At 38.6% G+C, this 21,961-nt stretch overlaps 1 protein-coding gene across 1 annotated transcript in view; it reads right to left on the reverse strand.

Moving 5' to 3' along the window:
* The window catches only part of LOC122802345 (probable ATP-dependent RNA helicase DDX60), a 270,630-nt gene that overhangs the window by 114,119 nt on the left and 134,550 nt on the right, over window positions 1-21,961 (reverse strand). Inside the window, exon 3 of the mRNA XM_044071982.1 lies at window positions 1,371-1,518. Within this exon, the coding sequence (XP_043927917.1) occupies window positions 1,371-1,518 (148 nt within the window). The remainder of the gene's footprint in view (window positions 1-1,370; window positions 1,519-21,961) is intronic.

Here is a 21,961-nt window from a genome sequence, read left to right on the forward strand (position 1 = left end):
AACAGTGGTACTAGATGACTGTCATTGTTGAAGTGAAACTTAGATCCCATATGCAGAAATGGGAAAAGGGGATTGTAAATGGATGACTGGCTAATGCATAAAGGTTTTCATGGTTCATACTTCCAGCAAGCAAAAGTTTACATTTATTGCAACTGAAACAGACCATATTATCTTTACTGCAGATGTAAATCTCTCCCATATAACTGTATAAGTGTCTGTGATCTAAACATGAGCTTACTCTGCAAGTGACTTTGATATCATCAGTAAATTTTGCTACATTGCACTGATTACTATTACTTCCAGGTAAAGTATACATATAACAAAGACAGGAAGAGGTCCCAATACTCAACCCTTTGGCTGTGGTATGCCACTCAAGGTAGCATACTCACAGAAGTACTCGTTCCTGAGTCATTCTGACGAACATCTACCATTTAGTCACTCAGTAACCCATTTGAGAATATAACCACTGAACCACCATTTAATTAATGCCTTTGTAATTTGGCTGCATAACTGAGTCAAACACCCTAGACATGTCAAGATACATCACATCTACAGAGAACCCACAGCGTAATGCTGAAGTTGTTAGAATAAAATTATATCAGACTTTTTGTACAAAATTTCTCTCCTGTAAACCTATTCTGGTAAATGTCAAAATATTCTTAACCACCTCCTGCAAATAGGGACAAACTGACATTATTTTAGTATTATGCTAATACTGCTGCAGATATTCAGGTAATAATGTGACTTTAAAGAACACAGAAGTGAAAATTCCTAAATTCACACCACTTTAATGTAGATAGAGAACTGTCATTTTATATTAAATGATTCTGCAAGGGTATCTGATTAAGCAGTAACAACATGTTTTCTCTCTTCTTGAAGTTAACAACAAAACTTTATATTTCAAAATCGTACTGAAAAATATTTCTAAATTGCTATAGCATCTCAGGGCAGATATGTGTACTTAAATTCTTTACTAATTCTGTCCATTTAGTATTTTTAGACTTGAATTAAAACCATCATGCATTAACTGCATTATCTGGAGTAGTCAGTTTTCAAAATTATTAGGTTCATAAATTATTACTAGGCTAACTGTCCTTGTGGGCCACTTTGATCCTAATCAATTACCCCATGTAAGAATCAAAACCTGCACCTTGTGTATGTATGGTAAACACTTTAACTATTATGCCAACCTCCCACTTCTCACCCCAGATTACAGATCTGTTTAGTTGAAAACTACAGCAGAGGAAACACACTTTAGTGTAGTAAATATAAATATCAGTGGAAAGAATCAAGACTTACATCCTATATCAGCCTGAAATATATTACCACACAAAATAAAGTACATTCAAATGGATGAAAGATGATCTTACCTTTATTTGTTAGAGACCTTTCACACAACTTGTGAAAAAGACCCTTTTCCAGAAAGCTGATCAGCACAAAATTAGATGGCTCACGATAATGTAAATGAGTTGCTAGTCCAGAAAATCCCTGTGGTTTGCCTTCTTGATTGATGTATCCCTACAGAAATCAAGTTTAATTTTTTACTTCACATATTGTAGTAAATCACAGAAACTACTTAACACATATAATGTTTAAAAAGTGATAAACTACTAGCGAACAAACTGATAACGAATGCAAGAGTGCTAAATTAATTTTGTATTCTTTTCTGGACCTGCTTGATGACTTTACTACCTATACCCAGCTGGCCCATTTGTTCCAACTTGGATGAGCGCTGGACATTCCTAAACTGGGCAAGAGTCCTATGAGCTATTTGCTCCTGCCTAGTATGACTAATCAGACAGTTCTTTCTCCTTTATTGCCATAGTTGGATGGTAGGAAATGGCTCAAATATAATTTCTGGTGAGGTGGCTGCCTCCCCAAGCAGTATCCCTCACAGCACCTGACTTAGGGTTGCTACCCATCCTGTTATCAGTGGGACACTCATGGGTTGAGCTACCTTATTCTGTTGCCTGCTATGCAAAACAGCAGGACTTGAAAAGTCATGCTTTTCAATTGCACTGAATCGGCATGGAAAAGCCACAATTACTTCCAGCTTTTCCATGATAATTTAGTTACATCACCAACCCGGACCTGCAGGCAGGGCTATTCTCTGTTTGTTCTGGGTGTTTTAAATCCTGAAGCAATTGGCAGCAATTCAAGAAGGGGATGGGCTTGGGACAGGAAGAGCCCTTCAAGGATTGAGGCTGTAGAGCGGTTTGTTTTTAGCGCTTCTATAGCCGCATGAAATTAAGACTGAGGTTTGTTTTTTTTTTTCCTAACAGCCGAGCCAGCCAGCAAGCAAGCTAGCCAGCCAGCTACAGAGCCATATATCCATTCATGAGATCTGTGCTTGCTACCAGCCTCAGAGAGCATGTGGAAGGTCCAAAAATGTAACACCTTGTGCTCTCACTAGATGTCATCCAGTTTGCAAGTCAGAGTTACCTTACCGTCATAGGATGGACTAGCCAGCAGTGACCACTCACAACTGTTCTCCTGTAACAGCTCCTACAGGCATCTGAGCCACTACTCAAATTCAAGTTACCTGCATCATTACATGACACAGAGTTGGCTAAATTAATTTTATGTGTTACAGTGTAGCCTTACAAAGTATTACTAGAAATCATTCTCTTGAGCAAACTTTTTACAGATAACAAAATGCTTGAAATATTTTTCTTTTTACTTACTGCTATTCTCTTCTATTTCTCAAAGCATTACTTCTGAGTCATAATTAAATATACTAACTGCGAGATCACACAAACACAAGGTAAGGGTCAAACCTACTAATCAGCTGCTTAGTACATCATATGCGGTGAAATAAACAGCTGTCACTGAAACATGCACTTGATATTCTGCAGGGCACCCATACAAATATATATATATATATATATATGTGTGTGTGTGTGTGTGTGTGTGTCTGTGTCTGTGTCTGTGTGTGTGTGCATGTGTGCAGTCTGCAAACCATTATTTCTGTGTTGGTATGAATGGGCCTAAGTCATGGTGACAGGCTATATGGGCAGAATGTTAAAGAATGGTTGATGACATATACAGAGCAGAAATAAATGAAAAGCTATCCTTTTTACCCAATAATATCTGTATCATACACCTTTATCAGTATATCGATATCTATATGTTTATCTTTCTAGATATCTATATAAATATACCTTCCATTTTTCTTGTCAGGCTGCTGCATGCCTTTAGTGTTTGTTAGTGAGGGTTATTCTATACCGAGGACATCCTTTTGGCTGTCTGCCTGTTGATCACCTTGTCTCCCTTGACTTGGGGTAATGATAAGTCATACAGCTGGAGCTAGAAGGGGTTTCTTCTTCACATGCTTTGAGTGGGGTGGATGTGCAGGGCTTAGATTTACTTAGAAATGGCCAAAGGCAAATGTCTTGGTGTCCAAGCTTGCCCTAACAAATGTCAGTATCTCGGGTGTTGGATTGCTGTCTCTTAGTAATGAACAGGGCCTGTCCTACATTATCCCACCTAAGGCCTATTTTGTTATGCCAACTCGATCAGGAATAAATGTAGTATTTTGACTAGCTTGCTCTATACGATAAAACTGGCATTCATCATGGATAGCTGGTTTGACAAATGCTCAGGCCCTAGCCTTGGCTTGTACCAGTGGATCACCAGATGACTAACATATCTAGGCAAGGGCACTCTGGTGGAGGACTGTCTTTTACTCATTGCATTTGAAGGTGTTGACGGTTGAATGTATTTTATGGACAGCAGTGAATTGCACCAGGTTACTCTGATATGTTTCTGTAAGAGTTCTGTAATCTTTTCATTGATCTAATTCATAAAACCTTTTGTGAAGGCTGCCAGCCTAGCCAGATAGAATTTTATAGATAATTCTGTAATTTGTAAATATTAATGTAAACCACAGACTTGTTGTCTTAAATGGTAAAAATAGAGTTACATGTGGAACTGAAAAAATGTAACAGCAGTGCAATCTGCTATAAGGAAGCTATGTTAAGCATTTTATGACTGTATTTGATCTTTAAAGTTGGCTACAGCTGGTCTAGGTAAATACATTCTTTCTATTGTATTAACCAAAAGTTAAATTGCTAGGTTTAAACATGCAAATGTATTTTTATTGCTCTGCTTCCTGACCAGCTGCAAGATAACACATGGACATGTTAAGAATGTAAATGCAGTTTCTGTTAGCCTGGGAACACAGGGAAGTATGAAGAATGATGTTACGGGAACCAGGAATGTGATTTTAAAAACAGAGAGAATCAGAGAGCTTTAAGCATTTTGTCTTGACTATCCAACTCATCAGCACTGTCTTGCTCTATATGTAAGTTATCTTAGACTTGTGTTTTCTCTTAGAAATAGTTATAAACTAGAACGATTAGACTAAGTATTTTTCTGTGATGGCAGAATTGTACTACTGAATTATTTTAAGTATTTCTCTGTGATCTCTGGATTCTTGACTAGCACTGTGTAGTAAGAAGTATTGTCTTGTGTTTTTATTATTTATTATTAAATATTTTAAAACCTTTCAACTGTGGCTGTTTTGTGTAGAGATAATTTAAGCTCTAGAGTACATTGCATATTTATAGTGTTTACTGTCTAAGTCATTCCAAATAAGCCTTGATAGTTTAGTAACACTTACCAATTGGATAATAATATTGCACAGTAATACTTGGACACCCTTTTAAAGGCCTTTGAGTAGCTGATGAATATTAGCTGGGTGGTGGCAATGATTTCTACTGTATAGTCTGGGTAAAAGCGGCAGCACTGGAGAACCTATGCCAGCCTTCCCCATAAGTGTCTGTGTGGTTGTATAAACTCTTATCTCAAAGTGTGTGTGTGTCAGCTATTTGGGCAGGGACATGAAGCACTGTTTGGACAGAGAGGTTGCTTGAGATTTTAGTTTGCCCAGCTGGCTGAGATCTGGACACTATAGCTGTGCAGTGAGGAGTTTAATTGGGGACCTGGAGAGCAAGCGAGTGACCAGCCCTGGATTGACTGTGATCTCTGTGTGCTCTTACGGGGAAATTGCACTTTACTGTGTGTATTTGTTATAGGTTCATAGGTTCATAGGTTCATACTAGGCTATCTGCCCGAGGGCATTTACAAGCCTAGCCCATAGTTTTGTGGCTTACGCCACCCCTTTAGTATGGGGAACTATACCCATTATTTTGCTGTGCCTCTGTCGAGCAGTGACACTGAGGTAATCCCTGGGGTATATCTGCGATCTCCCATCCATTGGTCAAGATTTCTCTTGAACAAGGCCAGCGAGGTGCTCTGCCTCACATATACCGGGATTTTATTCCACAGCATAGGGAGTCTTTGGGTGATGAATCTATCCCTCCAGCACGTCCTATTAATAGCCGTGTCGAGGTTTAAGTCTCCTGCCCTTGTGGCTCTGACGGATCTAGATTTTTTGAGGTGAAGCATATTCATCAAATCTAGGTTTGACATGGCCTTGTATGTTAGGCAAAGGTCACCTCTGAGCAAGCGGTAGACGACTGAATAGAGCTGGAGTTCTTTCAGTCGGGCAGCATAGGACAGATGTTTGAGACCCTTTATCCTTTTGGTGAGGAACTTTTGTGGCCTCTCCAGCTGCTGCAAGTGTCGGGTCAGATACATTCCGAATGGGGCATTGTACTCAATCATTGGTCTGATGAGGGATGAGTATAGGGAGACTATGACCTCCCTTGATCTAGATGAGAATCCCTTCATGATAAGGTGGGCAATGTAGAAGGTCTTCCTAACTACTTTAGCTACATGGGTGTCGAATGACAGACTACTATCAACCTGGGTCCCCAGGTCCCTGATAACTTCTTCTGTGCTCAGTGGATTGCCACCTATTTGGTAGCTAGCGGTAACCTTGTTTTTCCCGAAGGGTATGACTATGCATTTTTTGGCATTTAACTTTAGGCCATGGCTCTGGCACCAGTTATCCGTTTCTGTGAGACCCTTCTGAAGGATATCTGTGTCAGATGTGTTTTCTACTATGGCGCGCAGTTTGCAGTCATCTGCAAACTTTGTTAGCCATAAACCTCCTGTGTTTGCTTGTACTTGGAAAAGTAGATGCCAAACAAGAGTGGGCCCAGGACTGAGCCCTGTGGTACACCACTTGTGACAGGCTTTGAGTCTGACATGGCGCCAGCAACTCTGAGCCTGTGGGTTCTGTCACTCAGCCAGTTTGCAACCCATCTTGTGATGTATGGGTTAACATTTAAGCTGATGAGTTTTTCAATGATACCCGAGTGGGGTATTGTATCGAAGGCCTTCGCCAGATCGAGGTAGGCTGTATGGACTGCCTTTCCCTCATCAATGGCTTTGGTGACTGTTTCAAAAGTCAACCAAGTTTAGAAGGCATGATCTGCCTTTGACAAAGCCAAACTGGGATGGATCCAAAGTCTGCAAATTCCTATGTCTTTATTTATGAGGTCCATTATGATCCTCTCCATGGCTTTGCAGATAAGGCTTGTCAAGCTAATGGGCGGTAATTTCCAGGGTCGGTGGAGGCACCGCCTTTGTGAAGTGGGACCACAGTTGCAGTGCGCCACTCCTGGAGTGCGTATCCAGAGGTAAGACTATGATTAAACAGCTGTCCTAGCTGTGGGTTTAATTCCTCGTTGAGTTTGTGGAGCACACAGCCGGGGACACCATCAGGTCCCATGGATGCTGTGTTTTTGCTTTGGAGAGAGCAGTTCTCACTTGGGCGTTGGAGATGTTTGGGGGCTGCAATCGCTTGGTATAGATATCTCTCCTTTTGGGGAGGGGAGAAGTTTGCACTGAACCTGTCAGCCAGTATGTTGGCAATGTCTGTAGGATCAGTAATCTTCACATCATTTTGAACTAGTTCTGAGCATATCTGGGAGTTTCCTCCCAGGTTTCTAACATAGCTAAAGAAGGCCTTATGATTGTCTTTTGAGTCTTTAGCTATTTTTCTCTCAAAATTTGCTTTGGATGATTTTATGAGAGCTCTTAGTTTTTTACTTATAGTGATCAAAGGTGTCTTACCTTTTAAGGATTTTGCTCTATCTTGTAGTAGCTTCCTCCTCTATATGAGACGCCCCTCACTGGTGTTAGTGGTGAGGATTGAGGATCCTTGTTTGCTGGGCCAGAGCACGGGCGTCACATCTTTGATGGTTGATTCTACTGGACTTTGAAACTTGGGTCACAGGGCATGAACACTGGCTGTAGGTGATGGTCATTGTTGATGTGATACCCAAACCCATGTACAAAATGGGAAAGAGGGGATTGATGCTGATGCTGCTGCCAGCTGATGATAAGACTTGTGAACTTGCTTTGGAATTACTAGAGCTACTAGCTTTGTTGGAGAACTTCAGCATTACTCAGATAGTTTAAACTGCAAACTAAAAGTTTCAAAATTCATTGGACTTAATGTTCCAATACAGTCTTAAAACAAGTGATTTTGTTGTTAAAACTATCTTTTGGTGTACTTCATATTTGGCCTTTCCCTGTCTCAGTCTCCTGGAATGGAAGTGGTCATAGCAGGAATCTAAGGGTTGTTATTTCTGATATCTTATACTCAAATTTTTAACCAGATCTTCAAGCAGATCAGTGCAGATAATCCTGATGCACTGATGGTTGCATATAATAATGTCATTACTATTGTACTTTATCTGGTTGCCACAGTGATAGTAAAGAACTGTAATTCAGAAGAAATCATGGTTTGCCCACAAACTCTGATTCATGTGGAGGCTAGGGCAGAAGTTAGAGTGAAGATGGGATCAGAACAACCTACTCATGCATAAATGTTTTCTTTACAAATATGCTTCATACCAGATGGAAATCTTTTGAAATAACACTGGACTTGTGTCCGGTGAGATCTCTAAACCATATTTATTCCAGTTTTAGAATTTTTAGCTTTCAATGATGCTTTAAATTAAATGTTATTTGGAGAATGGGCAACCTGTAGATCGCATCCTGAATGGAGAGTGAATGTTCTCCAGCAGGGTATTAATCTACAGATCATACCCGCTGAAAAACGAGTCCACTACTTCACAGCAGCATATCAAGCTGCCGTGGTGCTTGGGCTGAAAAAACTAATGACTGCCATTATTTTACACTTGCTAAGCAGCAGTTTTGCTGTTTAGTGAGAGCAATAAAGTAAAAAAAAAAAATAAGAAAAGAAAATTAAAATAAAATATGTGTGTGCATGTGTATATTTCTGTGTGTCAGAGTGTACGTGTGTATGAGAGTGAAGGAGACAGAGAGAGAGAGAGAGAGAGAGAGATCAATGGAGCTGTTATTTTATACTTGTAAACAATGTTTGTGCTCTTTACAAGTATAAAAAAATAAATGAAAAAAAAAAGTTTGTGCGTGTGTGTGTGTGTGTGTGTGTGTGTGTGTGTGTGTGTGTGTGTGTGTGTGTGTGTGTGTGTGTGTGTGTTTATGTTTCTGTCTGCATGTGTGAGTGAATGCACACATAAAAGCAGAAGAAACTGTGTGCAAATGTTTGTGTGTGTGAGAGACAGTGAAGAGTAAGAGCAATCGAGCGATCCCTGGTAGCAGCAGCAGCAATGGTTAAGAGGTATGCATACCTTTCGACCTCTTAGCTCAAGATATCTGGATATACCTAAAATAAACTGGGGACAGAGGCTCAAAATAAGAACATATTTAAAATGTTGCTATTATGAGATCACAAAGTTATTTGAATATTAAGATTTGTGTTAGCATGCATTTTCTGAAGAAGAGGTGTGTGTGTGTGTGTGTGTGTGTGTGTGTGTGTGTGTGTGTGTGTGTGTGTGTGTGTGTGTGTGTGTGTGAGAGATCGACCACTGACAGCAGCAGCAGTAGTAAAGATGTTTGCATACCTTGCAACCTTTTAGCTGAAATTATCTGGATAAAGCCTAAAATAAAGGGGGAACTAAGGCTTAAAACAGGAACAGATTTTAATTATTACTCTTATAAAATTACAAGCTTGCTTAAAAAAGGCATCTGTGTGTAAAGTGTGTATGTGAGAGAGTGATCGATCGACCACTGGCAACAGCAGTAAAGAGGTTTGCATATCCCTTGACCTCTTAGCTCAAGAAATGTGGATAAAGCCTAAATAAAGGGGAAACAAAGGCTCAAAATAGTAACAGATTTTTATTATTGCTCTTATAAAATTACAAAGTTGATTAAATAGCAGGATTTGTGTTAGCATGAATTTTCTGAAGGAAATAAAAGTTTGAAAATTTTGGATGTAAAATGCTTCCTCCAGTGCCACTGCAGCCTCAAAACACCCCTGGGCAGGTATTATTTCCACAATAACATATACCCTGTCGGGCATTATTGCTTGCTTATTACTTTACTGCTCTGACTTATTGATTTTATATTGACATATTTTTAACAATCATGATTTATTGTTTCAGAATTAAGGTTAAGCATTTTAACACCTTTAGATAAGTCGAAACAAAGAAAAAGCACTGGATACCACGTCTCATCCCAAAGTCACACTGTTTATTGAAGCACCGAACACTGAAGCACAGAGTCAACCCAAACAAGAAAACATTAACGCTCCTATATTATCCACACGTCTTTGTACAAAAACTTCATCAGATGCAAAAGCTGCTACAAACGAGGTTAATTTAAATTCTCTAGCAACCAATCAGATAAACTTAAACATTGACTAAATTAATCAATAAATAATTTCAAAAACAGTTTAAAAAGTGCTAGAAAAATAGAATACATGTGTTGCCAAATAAAATATATGTATTCAGGATATTGTAATATATATATATATATATATATATATATATATATATATATATATATATATATATATGTATACACACACACACATACACACACACACATATATATATATATATCCCTTCAATGTAGGACTGTTTTCTATAAATAACAAAAACATATACAATAAAAATGTTTAAAATGTGCTAAACACATTCATGTTTAAAATACTCTCATGTTAAAAGATTATTTCCAACTTGGATGTGTACTAAAATATAAATACAGAGCAATGAAAACCTTAAATGTGTATCTGATGTTCATAATTTAGCTGCTCTAAGCTTGAGTACAGGTTTCAATGAAACCATATCGTTTAAACCAAGGCTCTTAGTGGCTTCTAAAATTGGCTGCCAATATAACTCCCTGTACTCAAGCCTAGTTTCCCAAAGACCACCCCTTGGTGGTGGTGGAAAAGTTGGATACACTACTTTACAAATGCAAGATGTTAGAGATGGATAATGACTATTTAAAATACTGTTTACAAATGAATATCATTCCAAAGGGTTTGAGGGTATGTAAATACCCAAATAATGTGACTGAAGATTCCTAATTTCATAAAGACTTGGTGTTAGAATTCGACAAATGTGGTATGGACATTATGAAGACAGTTATAGACAACAACAAAAGATTGACGGAAGACATGTATTTAGAGATTGATAAAATGAACAACTGTATTAATAATTTATTATTTCAGGTGAAAAATGAAAACAAAAAGTACTATGATGTTTTAGACAACATATCTGATAAATGTAAAAAAGTACAGGAGAGAAAGCGATCTAAAATAGAAAGAGACAAACACGAATATAATCAAAAATAGAGTACCTTAAACCTATAAATGGGAAGTTCTATGGGGGGATTAATGGTAATGAATGGGTGCAGAATACAGATGGGGACATGGTGGAAGAACTTCAGCTGGAACAGCCTTTGGAGTATCCCCAGCCAAGGAGATCAGAAAGACTAAAGTACAAAGATCCAGTAAATTATTGGTAGGGGAATCAACCAGACAGGGGCCAGTTAGGCACAAACAGAGGGCGGTGGACACAGAAACGGTGGACTTAATTAGACAAAATGGTTGTAACCTGTCAAGTAAAGGTTTTAATATATTTAATTATTCCAACATCGATATTATGCTGGACCATTTTGATTTATTCATTAAGGGATTTACTTTTATTCCTAGGACTAAAGCTAATATAGTTAATTTGTTGATAGATTTCAAAATGTTTATCAGACAAAAAAACTTACAAATATTTTTTCACAACTGTGACAGTAATGCTAAAAAAAAAAACAACTCAGAACTGATTAAAAATTACTTTTTAATCCACCATTACATCCACAACTAAGAAATTTCAAAATGATGGTGGAAAGTGAAATAATGAAACATCTACAAGGGAATAAGGTACCCTCCAACCTCACAAAGCATGGACACACGGTTCTCTCTGATTTAAGAAACAACAGAAATGTCAGAATCATGAAACCGGACAAGGGGGGAAGGGTAGTCCTCATAGATCACATTCTATATGAGGCAAAGATTCTGGATTTACTAAATGATGAGACAACTTATGAATGAGTCTCTTTAAACGAAACAATAAAGTATACATAGCTTACAAAAAGGTTTACATTTTCTTAAATGAACTTTTACTGGAAGGGCTCATTGACCTGGAATTATACAATTTCCTGTACGTAGAGAAACCTCTGGTACCTAGTTTCTTTCGTATACCTAAGACACATAAAAATCCCGCTGATCCACCTTTGAGACCCATTCTTTCGGTAGAAGGTTCTGTGACTGCCCCCCTTGGCAAAATATATTGATAATGCTCTAAAGAATTTAGTAATGGCTAGTACACATCTGTTAAGAGATTCATGGGAATGTTTGAAACTCATTAATGGAGTCAGTATTGCAGACACCACTATGTTTTGTACCATGGACGTTGTAGATTTATTCACATGTATTCCCCACAATACAGGATTGATCTAGTTTGAAGAATTTATGGTGGACTGTAAGAACATCCCTTTTAAGGTGTTTCATACTTGCCTGGTTTTAATGGAACTTGTACTACAGAACAATTTCCTATTTTTTAATGGAGAGTATTTCAAGCAATTGAAAGGAGTGGCAATGGATGCACATTGTGCCCCCACAGTTGCAGTGGGAAAAGCAATTTGTTTCCTACTCATCCTACAACTCTTGTTGGAACTTCTATGGATGCTTCCTGGATGACATTGTAATTTTTTGGAATAACTCAGTAGAAAAGTTCCATGATTTTTTAGAATACATATCCAGGGCAACTACATTTTTGAATTTCACCCACCAGATTAGTACTAATGAGATGAATTATTTAGACATATATGCCTGTACAGGTCAGACCACAAGTTGAAATCAAAAATTCACAGAAAAACAACCTTTTTGAATTCTTATCTACACTATTTTAGTGCCCACATACCCCACCAAAAAAGAGGGGTAGTAAAAGGGCAACTAGTCAGAGCAAGTTTGATGACCTCATGTGACACTGACTTCCACAAAGAATGTACATTTATCATTGATATGTTTAAGGTAAGAGGTTACCCAGACAATCTACTTTTGGACATATTTAGAGAAGTCAACGAGGGTAGAGGTGTACGTTTTGCCCCAATATTAGGATCTGATGAAACATTTGTTCCACTGACTACTGCTAGTGCTAAACATTACCCTGGTTTTGGTTCTGCTTTGATTTTAACTTACGACAGAGAGAGTGGTCTAGTTAGAAACATCATAGACCAAGAATGGAATAAATTTGCTAGACTGTCTGACTTGGACATCCTTTTTAAACAACCCTTGATATATATATATAAAAAGGGGAGAGATATAAAAAACATTTTTGAAGGAACATCCGAACAAGGTTTTAAGGATGATTATTCCAACAAAAAAGAGGCACATTTAAATGTGGAAAATGTAGTCAGTGTAGGTTTGTACACACTGGAGAGGATTTTTATTTGACAAGTAGGGAAACACACATTAAAACTAGGGGATATGCCAATTGTGAAATAAGTGGTTTAGTTTATTTGGCAATATGTGGACAATGTAGTTTGTTCTACGTAGGCAAGACTGAGAGAAAGCTCAAACAAAGGATTTATGAACATGACTACATTAGAAAAAACATTGAGACCAGTGCCTTGTATAATCACTCCCAGAACTGTACAAATGCCAATTTTAGAAAATAGAGGTAGTCAATATTGACCCAAGGGGTGGTCTTTGGGAAACTAGGCTTGAGTACAGGGAGTTATACTGGCAGCTAATTTTAGAAGCCACTAAGCGCCCTGGTTTAAATGATATGGTTTCACTGAAACCTGTACTCAAGCTTAGAGCAGCTAAATTATGAACATCAGATACACATTTAAGGTTTTCATTGCTCTGTATTTATATTTTAGTACACATCCAAGGTGGAAATAATCTTTTAACATGAGAGTATTTTAAACATGAATGTATTTCACACATTTTAAACATTTTTATTCTGTATGTTTTTGTTATTTATAGAAAACAGTCCTACATTGAAGGAGAATATATATTACAATATCCTGAATGTATATATTTTACTTGGCAACACATGCATTCTATTTTTCTAGCACTTTTTAAACTGTTTTTAAAATTATTTATTTATTAATTTATTCAGTGTTTAAGCTTATCTGATTGGTTGTTAGAGAATTTAAATTAACCTTGTTTGTAGCAGCTTTTACATCTGATGAAGTTTTTTGACAAAAATGTGTGGATAATATATGAGCGTTAATGTTTTCTTGTTTGGGTTGACTCTGTGCTTCAGTGTTTGGTGCTTCAATAAACAGTGTAAGATTGGGATGAGACGTGGTATCCAGTGTTTTTTCTTTGTTTCGTGGTTTCCTACTAAAGCACTTTGGTCACCTTTAGATAAGTAAAATTACTTAAATATGTATGAGTGCTTGTTTCTTTAGATTATGCAGGGATCTGTTGTGTGATAAATGAAACACTGGGTACTTTTGTTTGGGGAAGAAATTTATCAAAAATGTTCCTTTATTATACAGTATGTGATATTTTATTTGTCACACAGAGACCTCCAAATATTCTGTTTTATCTTGTATTTGTTTATTATAGATTATTATTTCTCATTCATTTTAAAGTGATGAAGTATTTGTATACTTTGTCCATTGATTAGGGAGAGAGTACAGAGGTTACTGAGGTCTTTCTGAAAGGGCTATCTTGCGGATGGTTATCTTGTGTAGTTCTAAGTTCAAATTTTTTTCAGTATTTTTATCAGTTTTTGAGGCAAGGTTTTGAGTAGTCTGGTATGGGTTTGTTATCTTGTGGTTTTATGGGTTAGTTATGTGTGCTTGTTAGGTGACTCCAATTTACTGTACAATGTTGGATTAAGTTTGGCTTGGCCAGCAATGCAATGCCCATTTATAACCACTGTTTTTGGTTCTTGTTTTACTTTTTATTAATTTCTTTTGTTATTGTTATGATAAATTCCATTTCCAGGATGTTTTGATTTGTCTGTTTTTTTTTGTGTGTATGCAGGATTTGTGCATGTATTGTTGATTGATACAATGTGCAATGTTCCTTTCTTTTCTAAAGTGAATTGTGTTTAGCTACTGTTATTGATGACATTAGGATAGACATGACAAATGCTTTAAGATATGGGTAGAGTGGTGATAAATGCTTCATTATGGGACTAGGATGATGAGAAAAATATGTAATATGGCTCAGCAGATAAACATTTTGATGTGACATTTGGTGGGATAAATAAGTTGGATAAATTAGACTGATAAACAACTATCTGTTTTTCTGTTTTCTATATTAGCACACAAACACACACACAGACACACACACAGATGTAGATATATACACATATGTGCATGTATGAGTATGCCATTAATAGCTAATGTTTCATTATACTGATAGCAATTTCACTGATGCTGGAATGTTGAATGCACACATTGTCAAAGGATACTATAAATGAAGCTAAACCAGTTGCAAAAGGAAACCATATAGCTTTGTTTGTGATTAGTACAACAAAAACATAAAAAAGGCATGTTTTACATGGTGGGTTCTCCACCAACATCCATGACATAGGGTGTCTTTCCCCACACCTCTTAATTTATATATACTCATGGTCACACAACTTTCACTAAATAGGAAATCCTTCACTTGACAAAAGTACATTCTTCAGTTTGTGACAAAAAATAGCTGTCAAAAAAACTATAAACTGCCAGGAAACCATACAAATATACAAAGACAAAGGTTATATAGTATTTAGTCCACCTTGCCAATGTAAGTTTTGCAACAGATTTGCTCAATTTGTTATCTGCAAAGGATATTAATAATTGATCAGATTTTCTAATGTCTTTTGTTCTGTGTAAGTAGAAACATAACTGTCTATGAGCATCCAGAAAATGTAACATATATTTACCTTTGTTTTTGAATTTTGGAAAGAAAACATGCAAGTTAATACACTGATTGATACTATATTCTGACACCACCTTAGTAAGGAAAGAAGGAAGGAAGGAAAAACTGGTTCTTAAGGACACTGTATCCTTATGGAAAATCAAGTAAGGAGGTTTAGAGGATAATGCTTGAAGTTCTGAAATTCTCCTATCTGAGGTGATAGCCACTAAAAAAAGATCATCTTCCAAGACAGAAATGTAAGATCACATTTTACTGATAGTTTAAAGGGGGAATGGATGAAGGCTCGCAATAGAAGATTCAAATCCCATGGAGGATTAGGTTCTGTATAAGGCGGTCAAAGTAAATTAGTACCTTTTAGGAAAGCCTTATATATCTTAGTAGAGGCTAGAGTAGAATTGTCAACTCCTACATGAAAGTTAGTGATTGCTGACAGCTGAACCTTAACTGTACAGCAGCTAGCTTCTGCATTAAAAATTTCTGCCAAAAACTTTAGTACACTTTGTGTAGGGGCTGAAAAGGGATTGATATGTTTTTGATGTGCCAACAAACAAACCTTTTCACTTACTCTTGTACATTTTCCTAGTGGGAGCTTTGTGGGAAGGCAAAAGTATATGATGGAGAGGGGATGAGAGCACAGATTGTCTGGCTATTAATGGTAGTGGAGAAACCACATTGTTAGCTTGAGGTCTGAGATGCGTGGATGAATCATGCCTGTTGGGTGAGACGGTAGGTCTGAAATCGGATCCACAATCCAAGGTGGGTAAAGAAGATGAGGCCAAAGGAAAGGGAACCAAATCTGTTGAGGCCAATAAGGTGCAATGAGGATGATTTTGCTCTTCAACCTTACAGCTTTCTGTAGAAACATGGGAACCAGGTTGGTGGATAAGTGTAGAGAAGACTGGGGGGCCAATCATGGAGCAGAGTATCCCTCGATGATTCTCCTGTTGGAGGGATTTGGGCAAAGAAGCTGCTGTGCTTGTTGTTTAGGGAAAATGCAAAAGGATCCCAGTAAGTCTGGCCCCATCACCTCCACCACTTTTTTGTTGAAAAAACACTCATGAGGTAGAAGAATGGACCTACTCAATTTGTCTGCTATCACGTTAGACATCTGCAGAATGTACTTGTCCATTGCCACACTCTGAAGCTTTTTGACACAAGGGGCAAGACCTGGTTCCTCCTTGTTTGTTGATGTACCAAACTACTGACATATTGTCCATTTGGATCGCAACTGTACCCAGAGGTAAAGCATCCTGAAAGGCCTGCAATCCTAAAAGCACTGCTCTCATCTCCAGAACATTTACATGCAAATTGGCCTCCTCAGAGGACCAAGTGCCTTGGACTATTTTCCCCAGGAAGTACCCCCCCCAATCTGTAATGCATCTGTGGTCATTATGGCTGTGGGTTGAGGAAGAATGAATGGAAGGCCTTGTAAAACCTGATCTGACTATATCCACCACCAAAGGTACTTTTTGCATGTCTGTGTGATCCTTATTTGAGGATAAAGAGTAAAATGTTTGAGGACAGTGGTTACCCCCTTAGAGTTGCTTAACACTATTAAGTTAGAAATACTAGCAGGTTGGGTACCAAATACAAACCACTTTGTGGTGACACTAAATATTTGGATAGTAGAAATCACAATGAGCTAGGCCCCAGTCGCTCCACCAGTATGGTCATCCCATATGGACTGGGGGAAAAAGATGTTAGAACTATCATTTCCAGTAACTGGACAATGTTTAGAGGCAACACAGACATTTGGAATGCCCTGAATACCAGGCCAAATTTTGTTTTTAAGAAAGGTAAACATTTTAAACAACTGTTTGAACATATCAAACTGCCTTTTAGTTTGACTGTCAGAGACACAACAAGATGTGGTATGTGTAGACGTGTAGACAATGCCCCTACATTTTAGACTCAGATTCCATTGTTTTGCAAGAGGTAGGGTTTACAGTCAAACTGGTGAGGGGTAATTGTAACACCAAAGGACTGAATTTATACTTCCATTTGAGACCAATGTGGTATTTATTATGTGGGTAAAACAGAGAGAAAATTGAAGACAAGAATTTATGAACACCACTATGCGATTTCTAAAGGAAATACGAATAATTCTTTATTTAAACATTCTGTACAGTGTACCGGTTTTACCAAATTTAGGTTTGGAATTCTGCAGACTGCACCTATGAGTCTTAGAGGAGGGTGGTGGGAACTTTATATTGAGCTTAGGGAATTTTTTTTGGATCACCAAACTAAAATCTTATATCCACCAGGTATTAATGATTATGTTTCAATGATGCCTGTACTGAAGAAGAGGGCTTTGATTATTTAAATTATTTAAATTATTAGAAATTATTAAAATAATAGGATAATTATTTCAACAATTCTTAATGAAACATTTTTAATTTTTAGCATGATATTGTATACTGTATTATGTTCCAGTATATGGTTTGTTTTCGGGTTCTGATTTAAAATGGGATATGTGTCTTTACATCATGTGTTATTTCAATTTGTCTTAATTGTTTTTTAATTGGTTTTAACTAGTGTCAAGCATTAGTATAAATGCACCTATATGAGGTGCTATTAATTGTTCTGATGAAGCCCCAATTTTGAAAGGGACAAAAGTTCTTAACCTTCAGCATTAAACTTCTGTTTTTTCATTACATTTTTGCAGTGTCGGTTTTTGGAGTATGGAGCTTATAGTGTGAATTGTCAGGGAGTCTATTTCTTTTTCTTTAATCATTTTTCTTGGCGCTCTTTCCAGTGACTTGAGTTATTTGATCCTTAATTGAACTGACAACCTTCGATAAAGACTTGATGACTGGGAACCTAGCATCCACTGAAGAATTTTCATATGATATCTCATCAGGGGAACAAGAATTATGGTGACTGACATTAACCCCAAGGCTTGAAGAATTAACCGGACTAAAGTTTTGGTGTTGTGAATAATTTTTGCTACCTGGAATCTTAATGTTTGTACTCTGCTTAGAGGAAGTGATGCTATTGCAGCTACTGCATTGAAATTTGCTCCTATGAATTCCAGTGTTTGAGATGGATTCATCTGAGATGTGCTGTAGTTTATTATGATATCCAGAGGGGAGCAAGTTTGGAGTGCCTGGTCTCTCACTATTATGAGTAGATGCCTGGTCAAAGCAGTAATGAGACAGTTCTCTAAATACAGAAACACCTGAAATCCCTGCAGTGTCAAGTGAGCTGGCACCACTGGCATGCATGTGGTGAACACTCTGGGGGCAGTGGTGAGACCAAAGTGCAGAGCTCGAACTAGTAACGATTGACTCCCAGCCAGAAGTATAAAAACTTCTCGATCTCCTGTTAATTATTATGAGATAGTACAAACCTTTGAAGGTCTCTCAAACACATCCAATCTTCCTTGCCTAGAAATGGCAGGATGGACTGAACTGTGACCATCAGAAACTTTGAGTGTTGAACTAACTTGTTCAAGTTGCTGAGATCAAGAATTGGTCTCCAGTCTCCTGTTTTCCTTGGCACTAAAAAGAATCCTGAGTAAATTCTGTAACCTTTCTGGTCTGGTGGAACTTCTTGAATTACTCTTTTTTTTTCTAGCAGAGTTTGTATTTCCAGTGCTGCTGCTTTCTTCTGATTGGGTGAGACATCAGGAAACTTTTGTGAGAATAGAGGTGGAAGGGAAAAGGAATTATATATCCTCTAGAAATAATCCTCTGCACCCAAGTGTCTTTTGTGATATCTAGCCAGGTTTTCTGGTGCAGTGATAACCCCCATTGCCTCCAAAGGGGGACAGTCAGGCCTCCTCTCAGGAGCACTGGTACGGCCTGTCAGAGAAAGTGTCTTTAGACCCCTGGTTTTCCAGACCACCTCTGCTGTGTGGGCAGAATCTTTCATTAGCGTTCCCACCTCTACAGCTGGGGGATCCATCTCCACATGGATCTTGGAAAGGACGCTGACATTTTTTGAACCATATCTTCTGGTCCCCTCATTAGATTCTAGAAAAGGTCCTTTGTCGGGTTGAAAAATGTACTCCTACAGCAGAAAGAGTCTTTCCATTCTTCATGCACCTGGAGAGTGTGTCCTTTGTTTTGGGGCCAAACAAAGAAGATCCAGCAAGGGGAGCATTGATGAAAGAAGACTCGAAGGGCTCCACAAAAGTCACACAAACACATCCAGGCATGCCTCCTTATTGTGATGCATGGGTTCATCTGCATCAGGTTCCTTCCATGCCAACTGAGAGATCAAATCAATGAGCTCATCAGTGGGTGGAGTTACCCAGGAGGTAGACGGGCCAGATCCAAATGCCTCCAAAAACTTTTATTCCTCCAGGGAAGGATTTGGGGAGGATCAACCACTTCATTGCTTGAGGATCTCCACAATATCTCCAAATATGATGTCTTTGGGTGGTGATCTGGGGGACCCTTCCTCTTCATCGAAATCTGTGTCTTCCATGATAAATTCTTAAGGGGAATCTAGTGCCTCCTTTTGCACTTTCTCTTTTGGGGTACTTCCTTGGTGGGATTTTCCTTAGGAAGTATAAGAAGAGAGGGTAATGCCATGCTGGGTAGTCTGGAGGGTTTGGACTGGCTGTCCCTGTGAGCTGAATATCAAGGCTCTTGGTGCATATACACATGGAATGTAGAAGGTAGATCTGAGGGAGGAGAGACCCACTGTCCTGCTGAAGCAAAGAACACTCTCTGCACTACCTCAAAGGCAGACCATTCTAGGGAGAAGGAAGCCGATGGAGCTGAAAAGCCATGCTTCTGTCCCATTGGCTCCATCTGTCCTGAAGGAAAGCCAACTGAGGCAGAGGCCAGAGCCAAGCTGTCCAAGACTGAGGCTCCAAGGAGCAGAGTCAGCTGTGAAAACTTCAGATTTGACTCTAACACCTCGGATGTAATCAGGATGCTTCAGCTCTGAGAGCCACTTGTCTCCAAACTCATCAGAGCTGGGGCACTCAGAGAAACCTTCAGGTCAGAGGGCACCAATACTCTCAGATCAAAACTAGATGGTCTTGGCAAACTCAGATGCAAGAACTCCAAAAGTGCTGCATCACAGAAGGAGCCAGTGCAGGAGGGGATAGATCTGGCTAAACATTCCTGACCTGAGGAGGTCAGAGCTGGGAGAACCCCCATCTGTATCTGTGCCAAGAGAAACTTCCTCATCATTCTATCCACATCAGCTTCTGCTGAAAGGGTAAGGAGGAAGAGAAAGGGGAAGAAAAGAAAAATGGTAAATCAGTACCAGCAATGGTACTTAAGAATACACCTACAACTAAAGGATTTTAAAGCTTACGGAAAAATAATACCAGCAATAATAAAAAGAGTTACACAAAATGTATACAGAAAAATAAAATATAATAGAAGAAATTATTGTAAAAGCACTTAGCTCTTCAATATTCTCCACCACAAGCTGACCATGCCTATACACGAAAGTGGCAAATGAGATCTGGGGTATGTTACAGGTTGGTGCATTTTGGGTAGAGAGGAGCTCGAGAGTTTCAGTTGGCTATGAACTATAGTAATGGCCAAGTCAGATCCAAGGTCTGGATCCAAACCCAATTATTGATGAATGAATGAAAATTGACAACAGCAGATCAAGGGTTAGACAGAATGGTATTTTTCTTGCTCCCCACCACTCTGCATCATTCTGTTCAGCTGTCCCAGTCCTCCCGTCCATCACTGTGCCTATCTGCTCTTCCTTCCAAACCTGGACTTCTCTGAGTGAGTGATTGGGTGAATGAGTGACCTGCGACCAACATGGATCTTAAGGGGATCCTGGGGATTATGGCCAACCCTTATTTCTCTACCCCCATCTCTGTGTTCTTTGGCATGTCTTATAGGTTCATAGGTTCATAGATTGGTACTAGGCTATCAGCCCTAGGGCCTATACAAGCCTAGTCATAACAATTCCCTGGCTACTCCCCTCTGCTGACCACACTTCACCTCATTGAGTATTTCTGATGAATGCCCTCCCTCCTACACTGGCACACCCATCCCTCCCTGCCAGTGTCTCAAATGCCCAAGCTGCTAATTAAACCCAGGTTGCCTGGGTTGTAGTTATGACTTTGCATGTCTACACCACAGCACTGGTTTTAACCAGAATGTTACTATGTTATGTTATATGATTATAGTTTCAACAGAGATCCTCACCCTTCATAAGGTTAACTCACTTGTCCTCCTTAAGCCTTCTAATTGCGGATTCCAGAAACAAACTCAACAAAACAGAGACAGAAGGCAGCCCTGGTGTGTGCCAGACCCCAAGAAGGGTGGTAAAAAAACTTGACTGGCATGAAGCCTGGCTGTAGATCAACTCCTACACTGTAGGAAGAAGATTTTCACTGTGGGTCATCATGGAGAAAGATCCATCGCATGCAGTTAAATGCATTTTTACTATCAAGTATCACCAGGCCCCAGGGTCCTACCTCATGTCTTGACTTCTGCAAAATGTACAGGGTACGCCTTTTAGATCTGGTGTGCTGTTATAATTAATGAAGCCTTCCTGCTCACCACTTAACAGCTTGTTCCAAATCTTTCAGCTGATGAGCTACAAATTTTGCTAAAGCTTCATCTTCCATATTTATTACTGGGATTGGACCATAATAGAGGGAGTAATTATAAATCCTTCTCTATTTTCAGGAATCAATGTTATTATCACCTTTAATAATGAACTGCACAACAGGGCTGTCGGCTGTGGTTGAGACCTGCGGAAACAAATCTGTGGGATAATGGTCAGTTATTTGAGTAGATTGGTAGAGTCCCACAAGCAGGCTATCAGGAATTTAGGTCTTTCCTGGCTGTAATTCCATAGGGAGATCTCGAGTTATTCTTTCCTGAACATGGCACTTAGGGC

Source organism: Protopterus annectens, chromosome 5.part0 (genome assembly GCF_019279795.1).
Source record: "Protopterus annectens isolate FY-2018-M chromosome 5.part0, PAN1.0, whole genome shotgun sequence".
In the NCBI taxonomy this organism is placed as follows: Eukaryota; Metazoa; Chordata; order Ceratodontiformes; family Protopteridae; genus Protopterus; species Protopterus annectens.